Source organism: Papaver somniferum, chromosome 9 (assembly GCF_003573695.1).
Source record: "Papaver somniferum cultivar HN1 chromosome 9, ASM357369v1, whole genome shotgun sequence".
In the NCBI taxonomy this organism is placed as follows: Eukaryota; Viridiplantae; Streptophyta; class Magnoliopsida; order Ranunculales; family Papaveraceae; genus Papaver; species Papaver somniferum.
Window position 1 is genome coordinate 51,261,759 of NC_039366.1, and position 12,385 is coordinate 51,274,143.

General features: G+C 34.5%; 1 protein-coding gene across 1 annotated transcript; it reads right to left on the bottom strand.

The window, feature by feature from the left end:
• Window positions 1-336: 336 nt before the first annotated feature.
• LOC113311022 (cytokinin riboside 5'-monophosphate phosphoribohydrolase LOG3-like) lies at window positions 337-2,972 on the bottom strand. Its single transcript, XM_026559865.1, has 7 exons — window positions 2,784-2,972; window positions 2,459-2,556; window positions 2,208-2,238; window positions 1,533-1,632; window positions 847-917; window positions 620-763; window positions 337-547 (listed from the first exon to the last, which is right to left on the bottom strand). The coding sequence occupies exons 1-7, from the start codon at window positions 2,901-2,903 to the stop codon at window positions 437-439; spliced, it is 675 nt and encodes a 224-aa protein (XP_026415650.1). The 5' UTR covers window positions 2,904-2,972; the 3' UTR covers window positions 337-436.
• Window positions 2,973-12,385: the final 9,413 nt, after the last annotated feature.

Here is a 12,385-nt window from a genome sequence, read left to right on the forward strand (position 1 = left end):
GTTTGAGTTTAAAGTTTATTTGGATTTTTAATTTTAGGTTTTTGAGGATAAGGGCACTCTAATAATTTAAATTGTTAAAGGATATATAGGTAATTGCACTACTTTTAAACACCCCTTATAAACCTACCCTAAATGGTATAATGAATGAGTATGCCTCAAAACAGGTTTCCAATCTTGTCATCAAGTTTTTTGTATTTGTTTGTTTACTTTGTAAATATATATAATAGTTCACAGCTCAAATAAACCAAATTTTTGATTGAAGGGAATAATGAAACTTACATATCGTTAGCATATTTTTTCCTACTGTTTCATATTTTTACAAAATGATTTCCCTGTTAAATTAAAAAGAAAAATAATTATAATAACAGACACAGCCGTACACTTGCAACATTATTGTCTGTAGTCGATCTGCATCAGTCATATTCTTGCTGGGATGTTAATTTGTTAAACTTTGCATATCATTAGAATTTGTAGACGAGTAACCAATTAGTTGATCTGTTTCCCAGCTCTGTTTCGTAGCAACTCCTTCATGCCGGGGTATGTACTCCTATAATCATACATAAGAATAGTTACTACAAATGTCGATTAGTCAGAACTTAAAGAAACAAGTTATAGTTACCTCCAACTTCACTACTAACTCTTTGGCTGTTGGAGCAGATATAATAATATGCCGTTCCTTGGGACTAATGAACCCTTCTTCCACAGCTTTATCAATGAAACATAACAATGTGTTGTAGTACCCATCAACATTCAACAATCCCACCTGAAATGAAAAAATGCGTATTAATTAGTTAGTGGCAAAATCCACGAGATAGATTATCAGGTTCACGGAGGATCAATACTTACCGGTTTATCATGGATGCCTAGCTGAGCCCATGTTATTACCTCTAGTAGCTCTTCAAGAGTTCCATAACCACCTAAATGTATACACACCATATAGAAAAAAATAAGAATCATCTCAATGAAAAAAGCTAATGACTTGAGTAATCAGTTGCATTTTCTTGGCTTATGAAAAGATTTACATATAAGGTATATTGGTTTTTGCTTCTTTTGGTAATTAAACGTTAACATATAATCAAGATTTGGAAACTGCTGCATCCATTAAAATGGTTTCTTTTCATTTACTAGTCCTTACTTAGTAATCAGTGTTTGATGTTGATATCTCAGTAACTTGGGTTAGCTTGAAGGTGCTGTTCTCTAATCATGGGGGAGCCAGACTTAGACTTGGGTTTTGTGTAGCTCTAACAAATTTGAATTTAGAACAGTTGCTTTCATGCCCTCCAAATTTTACTTGAAATAGTGAGTAACAAACACCACACTACAAACATATAATCAAATTATTTCAGCAAGTGTCATGGTACTACTGCAAAGTGTAAGCTTCACTTATTTTATTTTTTATTTTTAGTTTTTTGCTTTATTATTTTGTGATCCCAAAATGAAGATGTGACCATATGGGTCCTTCTGATTTAGTTTAAAATGGCTTCTAATATGATACTTACCACCTCATTTTGGGGTCAAAATTCAGGACTAACCAGGTAAGGCAATGAAAGCATCGGATTGTCTAGCCATTTCAGCTTTTCTTTGGTGCATATCAGCAACTGCTCTCACTTCTCCAACTGTTTCACCAGTTATCTGCACACACCCAAAAAAAAGTACCCCATATAAGTAAGAAAAACATCATAACTATGGACTCGAAAAAAGGAGGTTGGGGTTCAGAGATGACTCATGAGAAAAAGAGAGACAGTCAGTCACAGTAGTCAAGGGCTCAATGCTGAATATATTTTCCAAGAAAACTATTGTATAGGGTTTTGTGCACACAACAGAGAAGCAATGATGAGTGTTTCAGGGTGAGGCAGAATGAGCTGATCCATAAACAAGATAAAAATAAAAGTGAAGTGAAAAGCCAACTTGAAAATACTAATTATGCAAAATTGAAAAATTAGTGAAAAAAGGACAAATCCAAACAAGGTGTGAAACTAACTAAAAGTTGGTAGTAAAGCAGAAGAAGTAGAATACAAAGTATGAAAACCTTCGGGCACAAGAAAAATGAAGAATGGAAATGACATGCAGCATATCTTATAAAAGGATAAATGTAAAATGAGAAGAGAAAAACTGGAACGACGACCCAAGGAAGAAGAAGTGAGCAGAATAATAATAACGTAATAAACTTAATCGAAATAAGAAACATAAATGGGGAAACATAGTACCTCTCTAGGCATGAGTGTCTTGGGGATAACTCTGTATATATATAGAGATAGAAATAGTGAGACAATAACATGACAAATATCAATAGTAGTGATGGCTGATGAGGAAGAACCAACATGTTACATGTACTAGTAAATTCAGTAGTCATTTTGATTCTGAAAAGAATATATATATATATATAGATGAAAAGAGATAACCACAATTAGTGTAAGTAAATATACTAATTAATATCTATCAAAATGAGCTTCCTTACCCAAGAACATGTCGACCGCCATCATGAACAGCTTGTGAAACTAAGCCCATTAGCCCTACACTTCCTCCACCATAAACCAAATCAATATTGTTTGCCACCTGCAATCAAATTAACGTTAATATATTTGTAGCTACTTCAATGTTATCTAGAACAGTATTAATCAAAGTGTTTTTGGCTTCTAGAGAGAGAGGGAGAGAGAGAGATCTGTATTTTGGTACAGAGACAAAGATGTTGATGAGGATAGAAGGTTCTTAATTTACTGGAAAATACTGTAGAAATTAGAACATCAAATCAAGTAGATCAGAGAGCCAGAGAAAACAAATACCAGTTCATTTCCAAGCTCAATGGCAGCCTCTTGATAACTGCTCTTCCTTCCTTGACTACTACCACAAAAAACACAAATGCTCTTGAATTTGGATTCTTTCACTTTATTCTCTCCTTCCATATCTTTCTCTAGTCTCTACTCTCTCTTTCTCTGTCTCTCTTTCTTTCTTTCTTTCTTTTCTGAGTTGTTACTTCTCTGCTTGGATGAATGTCATGGTACAATCACAATGTATTTATATATAATACCCACTCCCCGTTTTGACTGCTTTATGTGGAATGTTTTTTAAACTGGACCGTTTGATTGACGGGTCGGGCCGTTTTCTTTTACGTATTTTATAAAGTTGTATACTGCAGTAATGAGTTTAGTCAAATTTAATAAATTATGTAGTAACGCACTTTTAATCTCTAAGATAAAAACAGACAGTAGAGTGTTAATCAAAGATTCTGTTCTCCCCTTCGATGGGGCAGAATTGGTTTAAACACTTACCTGGACTTGGCAGATAAAATGGCTAATAGATTGCAAGGGTGGAAGTCAAAAACACTCAATCGTGCTGGTAAAACAACTTTGATTAGGTCTGTCCTTGATCCTATCTCAAACCATGTCATTTCTATGCTTAAATTGCCAAAGACTTTAATCTCCAAACTTAGTAGTTTTAAAAGGAATTTTCTGTGGGGGGAGATTACAGTAAGAGATGTCTGCATAATGTTAGTTGGTCTAAAGTGTGTAGACCTATCACTTTTGGAGGTTTGGGGGTTAGGGACCTTGAACTAAATAACCTGGCTCTTTTGGCAAAAATGGCGTGGAGGGTTCATGCTAGACCAGAGTCTGAAGTCTCCAAATTGTTGAAGGCTAAATATTTTTCTAATTTTGATTTCTGGACTTGTGATGCAAAAAAGAGAAGTTCTGTTAGTTGGAAAAGCATTCTAATGGGAAGAGAAGTTGTCAAGTCTTGTCTTAGATGGAACATTAGTGATGGTGGAAGTGTTGATTTATAGAATGATCCTTGGATTTCTGATATGCCTTTGTCTATGATTGCTAATGTTGCAAATCAGAATCTGCCTAACTAAGTTAAGGATATTGTTGATTCCCAGACTAAGAATTGGAACCTTAGTGCTATTGACAACTTTATCTCTGCGCAGGTGGCTGAGGAGATTAGAGCAAAACCACTTTGTTGCAATAGCAACAGCTCGGATCAGCTTGTCTGGTCTCACAGTAACAGTAGAGAAGTGAGTGTCAAAGAGGCTTATAGTTATCTTATCTCCAACAAGTTGGGCTGTGATACGCCAAATTTAGATTGGAGATTTCTGTGGAAGTTAAAATGCCCGCAGAAAATAAAAGTTTTCTTGTGGCTGTTGTGCCACAATAAACTTAACCTTAATGGGCCACTTTATAGGAGACATATCGGTAGTCATCCTGGGTGTACTTTATGTAACAGAGATTTCGAAACTCACTACCATTTGTTTTTTGGTTGCAGATCAGTTTGGCCAATTTGGAAGAAAGTCCATGAGTGGATTGGTTTCCACCCTGCAATTGAACTGTTCTCTCCTACTTTTTTAAGGAATTTATGCGAATTTGCAGGGAAAATTGGAGGGGTGGACTGGAGGTACATCCTACCTTTCGTGTTATGGTCTATATGGAGGGGGAGAAATAACTGGATCTTCAAGAAAATTGTTTTCCATCCTACTAGAGTTTTAGCTAGAGCGATTAAAGAAGCAAGAGAATACCTAAGTGTTTCTACTGATCTGCAAAGAGAGATTAAGAGTGTCATAGAGGTTACAGTTCTGTGGATTCATCCTAATCTGGGGTATTATAAACTCAATAGTGATCGTGCGTCAAATCAATTCAAGTTGGCAGGGATTGGAGGGGTTATACGTGATGAATCTGGCAGATTTTGTGCTTATTTTGCGAAGCATATCTTCAAAAATACAAGTAATTAATGTTGCTGAAGTATGGGCAATCAGGGATGGATTACAGTTGGCTAAGGAAATGGGCATCAGGAAGTTAGAGGTTGAGAGTGATTCTACATATGTTGTTCAACTATGTAACAAGGAAATCCAGGTTACATGGTTTCTTAGAGGGCTGACGGAGGATATCTACAAGATGAAACAGAGCTTTGAAGATGTTGTGTTTAAACAAAGATTCAGAGAAGCCAACTCTGTGGAGGATCTGCTGGCTAAAGACAGTGCTGCTAGGTTAATGGAGGGTGTGTGGATATCCCAACCACCTAAAGAAATTATTCAAGTACTCGGTGATGACTTAATTGGAAGAGCAAACACTAGAGTTGTGAGAAGTGTTAGTTAGTTCCTGGCCTAGTGCCTGTGTAGCAAAAAAAAAAAAAAAAAAAAAAAAAAAAAAAAAAGGATTATGTTCATAATTGGCTGATTATTTGTAGAGTAATTAGATTTTTCCGCCTAAAATTCATTCTACCGGACTTTAAATGCATATTTTCTGCCATATTATGACGATATTAAAAAGAAACTATTGAGAAAAATTTCTACGTTCCAGTCTTTTTGGAAGAAAAAAAATCATACTGTATTGAACTTCAAAAATAGTGGTCGTTCAAGATGAGCATTCAACTTCAAAAATAATGGATTGTTCCTTTGATTTTAGTTGTGGTTCAACGGAAAGCTTGAAGCAAGAAAGAAGCGTGAAATTATTTCGTGTAAAAGAATTTTATTTTTGCGCAAAACCATTTAGTATAAATGATTTTCATCCTCTGATACTTTTAGCGGTGACCCATAATTGCAGATCTATGGCTGAGATTTTTTATGATAAACATTTGTTTCACTTAAGCCTTTCCAAACCACTAGGCTTAATTAGCATCGTTTTAACCTTTCAAGGTAATATGGATTTGGAAATTGAAGGTTGAAACCATGCACCACTAGACTCAGCCTAGACATGATGGATTTCCTATAATGTTCTTTTTTAAAATGTGATGACGCAGATCGAGTGTCTTTAGACCTGTTTAGGTCGGTTTTATTAGTAGGTTATAGTTTAAGAGCCTATTTGGTTACTTTTGTTTTTCCTTGTTTTACAAATTGGGTTTCTTATCTTTCGAAGTCTATTTAAGAGTCTTCTAGTTGTTATTCTAGACAGTTGATTTTGATTAATAAAATTATTTTGTTAAACTTGTTCAAGTTTAATTATGATTTTTATTTATAGTCGGGAAACCTAGGTCTAAATAATTCGAAAAAACAAGTTCAAAAAAATCAGAATTAAACTTGTTGAACTTGAACAAGTTCAACAAAATCAGAATTAAACTTGCTAATTTATAGTTAGGTTTCCCGACTATAAATAAAAATCAGAATTAACCTTGAACAAGTTCAACAAAATATTATCTTGTAAAGAGGTCTTATGTTTTGTGCCAAATTAGGGTCTGGGTCGTAGAATATGCAGTTGATGTAAAAGGGCCGTAGACTAACTAAAGACTGTTAGAAAATTATTTGCTGACTTTTTTATTCTACCAAACACCCTGAACATCCGTTAGCTGATATTGACTGTTAGGATATTGTCAAAACTCATTGTTTCTCCTTCTTCCATCTTTTTTGTTTTTATGTTCCTGAACAACATCAACAATTTGAAGCCCTCCCATCATTGATTGATAGCAAGAATAAATCAAATAGAAAATTCCTATTTCAATGCTTAATAAGGGAAACTGAAAACTCCCCCAAATCAACAGTACTATCAATTAGTAATTATACATAAAAATAGATTAAAGACATGAATTAAAATACCTATTTTGGACAAAATTTGAGAAGAAATTGACTGAGAATAGGCATATGATGTAAAGGATTTAAATTCGATGTGTGGTAGTTGATTATCGAGATTGAAAACACGAGACAAATCAACCACAAAAATCAATAATACTTTGTGGTTCTAATTAGAAATTAAAACACATCTCTTTGTAGATGATCATTTGCATGAAGATTTTGCAATCGACACTTATTAAGTTTCACTTTAGCAAGACAGATACTATTCAACAGCTTAGACATGGTTTTCCTGATTTATTTATTTTTTTTGTTTGATTTGGGGTTTTGCAGGGTTGATTAATCTATTTAATTTTTGACGACGACTATGATCATAATGAAGTTCATCAGATGAAGAAAAAAATCTGTGAGGTTGGTGGTTATTGTCATATTGTGTGAGGAGTGGATATGGTTGTGGTATGGTGGAATATACGGAGATGGAAGAAAAATAAAATTTATAGGTTAACAGTTTTGACGGAATTACGATTAGTTAGGTTGTAATGTTATTTTGATATTTAATAAGGGTATTTTGGTAAAAATCATGCGACCAAAGTTAGTCTGCAACCCTATCGCATCAACTGCATGTTTTGCGACCCAGATCTTAACTAGACGAAAACTTACGACCCTTTTACAAAATATCTCTTTTATTAATCAAAATCAACTGCCTAGAATAACAACTAAGGACTTCTAATTGGACTTCGGAAAATAAGAAACCTAATTTGTAAAATAAGGAATAAAAAAAGTAACTAAACATGCTCTTAAACTATAACCTATTAATAAAACAGACCTAAACAGGCCCAAAGAGACTCGATCTGCATCAAAATTTGATTTTAAAGGAGGTTTAAATGCTGAGTTAATACAACAGCTTGCTGCCATATTGTAAATGATTGGTTATGTGCCTCCAATTATTGATGCAGATATAAATATTCGTCGATGGTCTTTAGTAAGGGAGAGAAATTCACTGTTAAGTCAGTTTACTCTCGTTTAAGTCCCTCCAAGTTGAATTCCTTACTAGTATTAATAGATTTCACGAGTCCCTCCTAAAGTTAATTTTCTCATCATGTAATGCGTTGTGCATAAAAAAGGTTAAATACTTTAGATATGATTCGTAACAAGGGCATCGCGTTGGAAAATATGCGTGTTACGTGTGGAATGGAAGAATAATTATTGGATCATCTTTTCTGCGTTGTCAGATTGAAACGAAAATTTGACAATCTCTTACTCCAAACGAGACGAGGGATGGGCATGGATCTTTCCTCACCCTATGTTTGATTTGGCATATGATCTTGGACATCTTGTGGTTTATTTGTGAAAGAGAAGGTAGCTTGGAACTTCATTCCATCAAATGCAATTTGGGTATAATAGAATGAATGAAACAAGAGAATTTTCGAGGATAAATTTCAACATAAATTCAAACCTTTGTTCTACAACAAAAACTCTTGTTTTGCATTGGGCCCTTGATGTTGGTTCTCTCTCTCACATCAACTTTTCTAGTTCAATAAATGATTGGAAAACTGTTCTCATGTAAATTCGTGCATTTTTCTATTCAACTACTTCTTATAGCTACTTGTAAATTCTTTTTTCTAATAAAATCTTATTTTCTCATCAAAAAAAGAAGAAAAAAACTCAGACTAACTATCTATTTATTTGAAAGTCATTCATATACCATAAATGATTAAAGTTTAAGCCAGTAAATAATGACATTATATACTGCAAATTGTGCTAAAGTTTGGCAATAGGATAACACACATTGAAAGTGAAACATAGTGGCGATAGACAATGTCAACCGAATTTTCCTCCTCTCATTTTAGTTAATTTTATACTCTCTTTTATGATAAAAAATGCTCAAGCTTAAACTCAAAACTTGAAGCAGGATATATTTTAGAGATTTAATACCCAGCAAAAGATGAGTTTTTAACTTGAGTTGGAGGAAGAAACTAATGGTGTTTTGACAACAAATCAATTGGATAAAAAAAGGATAGTGTTGCAGTAATATTTTAATATTGTTGAAATGGTGGCTAAGAAATGGAAGTCTAAAAGAAAAGTGGATTTTATTCAAAATAATGAGAAAAACCAAATTGTTTCATAAAATAAGTTCTGACAGAAAATTAGGATTGTAATAACAAATTAGGTGGTGACTCTGATTTAGTATTTAAATCCCTATTTTGTCCTATTATTATATCCCCGGTTGCGCATTCATAAAATGAAAATTAGGATTGTAATAACAAATTTATACGAAACTATTTTCACGGCAATTCATAACTACTAGATACAATCTCTAATTCTTTTTTTATATAATAAAACAGAGAGTGTGCTCAGAAGAGCAACAAACTCAGAGATACAAAAGGTGGTCATCTGGGCTAAGACTAGATCCATGATGCCCCTCCACTGTTTGATAATTAATATCACATATTTCCTCATTAGTCAGAACTGGAAAAGACCTTAGAATATCAAAAAACTGTTGGAGATTAGGACCTTTCCAATTAAAGTTTTGTAGTAAGTTTGATTGGATGGAGATTTTTGCTAATCTAGTTGCAGATAAGTTCTGATGAAGAGATAGCTTGATTAGGTTGCCTAACCAAAATCAATAGCTTCAAAGTTTCCACCATGAGTCAGAGTGAAACTTCCTTTAAATCTTTCTTGTACTTCTATTTGGTATCCCTTCTTAATGGCATGTAGAGTTGCATCATCTTCTACAGCAAAATCAATGTTGGATTTCCGCATTTCCTTGCCACATTCCAATGCTAGTTGAGCTCATCTATTTGCTTTGTCTGCTCTGTTGAGTCCTTGTAGTTTCTTACTCCCACACGTTGACCTGAGAAAGACAAAGCAATAAAAGCAAAATTAGTATGGGGTTGTGATTCACTATTAGACATGTTAGTATCAACTTCTAAGATACTTATGTTGATAGTGATTCCAAACTTTTCCTTATGATACCTTGTCAGCCTAACAAATCTTGTATGTTGATCGTTATTGTTATCCTGATAGTACATATTGTTCAATATATGCCTAGGATTGTGAATCACTCTATTAAAAGAGCATAAGTGATGAGTTATTTTCAGAGCAGTATTGTCAATTGAAGGTGTAATTTTCCTGAAAACCAGATCACATCTGGCTTTCCAAATGAACCAATAAATAGTTTCATAAGTAGCATTCCAGTTGGTATTATGATTATCATTATAGAACCAGTTATTAAGCCACTCATGAAAGGAGCAAAAAGCACTGAAGAATTGATGAGAGTTCCCAAATAATCTTTTCCGAACTTTGGAAACAGCAGGGCAAGATAAGAGAACATGAGTAATATTTTCTTTAGCATTCCTGCAAATATTGCATCTATGATCAATATTAGGCACAATGCTGGCATACTTAGCATTGGTTGGAAGTGTGTCATGAGCACATTTCCATATGAAAAGATTGATGGTTGGAGAAGTATCAAGATTCCATAGTTTCTCAAGGGAGCAGTGAGAACATCATTGACATACTTATCTATAATCTGCTTATCATATAAGGATTTTACAGAGAAGACCCCTTTATGAAATAATCTCCAGCTGATGGTGTCTTTTGTATTGGTGTTGTGCTGAGTAAGAATAATATGGTGTTGAACATCCTAGGTGAACCAAAAAGCCAATAAACCTAAATCCTAGTCACCAGTGGTATTGGAAAGTTGGCTAGCAGTAATAAGGTTAGAAGGACAGTTAGGAGGTTTTTGAATGATATCAGATTGGCCATCAATCCATCTGTCCTACCAAATATGGATTTGTTCACCTTTTTCAATTTTTCAGATGTGGTACTTTTGGATTTTGGTTATGCCTTCAAGAATACCTTTCCAAATCCAAGAATCAGAAGGCTTTAGTTTGGTATCCATCCTTACGACCTCTTGATTTGGGAAATGAGAAGCCTTCTTAGTACAACTTCTGAGGGATTGAGGTTCAATGTTAGTCTCCAGGCTATTTTAGTGATCATAGCATTGTTGAAGAACTCCATATTCTTGAATCCCAAGCCTCCAAGATCTCTGGGTTTGTTAACAATATCCCAATCTATGTAATAAAGACCTTTAGGTTTATCTGGTTCTTTGTTCAAAAAGAAATATCTCTGAATGACATTTATCTCTTTGCATGTGGCCTTTGGTAGCTTGAAGTAGTTCATTTGATAGATACTGGAAGTTGAAGTAACAGTTTGAATCATAGTGACTTTCCCAGTTGTTGACATGGTGGCTTTCCATCCAGCTAACTTGTGTTTTAATTTATCAACACAAGATTTGAAGGCTTGCACTTTACTTTTATTGGTGAAGAGAGGAGAGCCTAAGTATTTATCCTTGATGTTAATCCTTCGGACTTGCATGATGTGGCTCATACTATCAGGAATATTAGGAGAAGTGTTTTTACTGAAGAATATACTAGATTTAGAAAAATTTATCATTTCCCCGGAAGATTGATTGAAGTCTTGAAAAACCTTGATAAGATTGTTGCATTCCTCCATGTTATCTTTGCAGAATATCATAAAGTCATCAGCAAATAGAAGATGGCTAATAGAAAGAGCATCAGAACATAGTCTAATTCCATGAACTAGGCTATGAGATTCAGCATACATGACATATCTTGAGAGGGCTTCCATGCAGAATAAGAATAGATAAGGAAAAGGAGGGTCACCTTATCTGAGCCCTTTGGAAGGCTTGAAGAACTTGTCAGGAGAGTCATTAACCAAAACATCAAGATTTGTGGTAGAAATACATTGCAGGATAAGGTTACACAATTGGGTACTAAGCCCCATTTGAGTCATAATTTTCATGAGGAAGTCCCAGTTGACTCTATCAAAGGCTTTAGCCATGTTAATCTTGATACCCATAGTTCATGTAGCTTGTTTCTTCTCTTTCCTGGTATTCATGTGGTGAATAAGCTCATGGTAAATAGCTATGTTATCAGAAATTTGTCTGCCATGGATGAAGGCAGATTGAAAGGGGGAGATGAGTTTAGGGAGAAGAGGTTTTATCCTTTGATCAAGAAGTTTGGATATAATTTTGTAGGTAGTGTTGCATAGAGAGATGGGTCTGAAATGAGAAGGTGTGGTTAGGTTGTCAATTTTTGGTATGAGGAAAATAAAAGTAGAGTTCATTTCTTTTAGGAGAAATCCAAAGTTGAAAAATTAAAAATCTGGACCATAGTAGTAATATCTTCTCCAACAATCTCCCAGTTGGCTTGAAATAAGTTAGGTGGGAAACCGTTAGGACCAGGTGCTTTGTCTCCAGACATACTAAAGAGAATGGATTTGATTTCAGCAGCATCAGGGATTTTGAGAAGATTATTATTTTTTGTGCTGGTGATAGTAGCAGGAATGAGGTCGATAATTGATTGGTTTATGGTAATAGGCTCAGCAGTGGCCATATGAGAAAAATGGTTGGTGAAGCAATTAGTAACCTCCTTGCTATTGTGGAGCCAGGTACCATCATCTTTCTGAATGAAGACAATTTTGTTTCTTCTATATCTTTTTTTTAGTTGAGTCATGAAAAAACTTGGTGTTTCTATCCCCCAGCTTGATTAATTGATCTCTGTTTTTAGTTTTCCAAAAACTTTCTTGTATATTCTGCCAGTGTTCAACAGTTTTCTTAGCCTTCCTGATGCCATTTCCTCTGTCGATATTAAACTGATTCTTGGTAACCCACTCAAGATGTTGGAGACTTTCTTCAAGGTTTGTTTTGATATTACCATAAGTTTCCTTGTTCCACAACTTGACTTTAACTTTGACATCTCTTCATTTCCTAGCTATCTTGATAGCAAAAGAGACTTTATGATTTGTGTTCCAACATTCAGCAATGATGTCTTTACAGTCTTGATGATCAAGCCAGGGGCCAAAGAATTT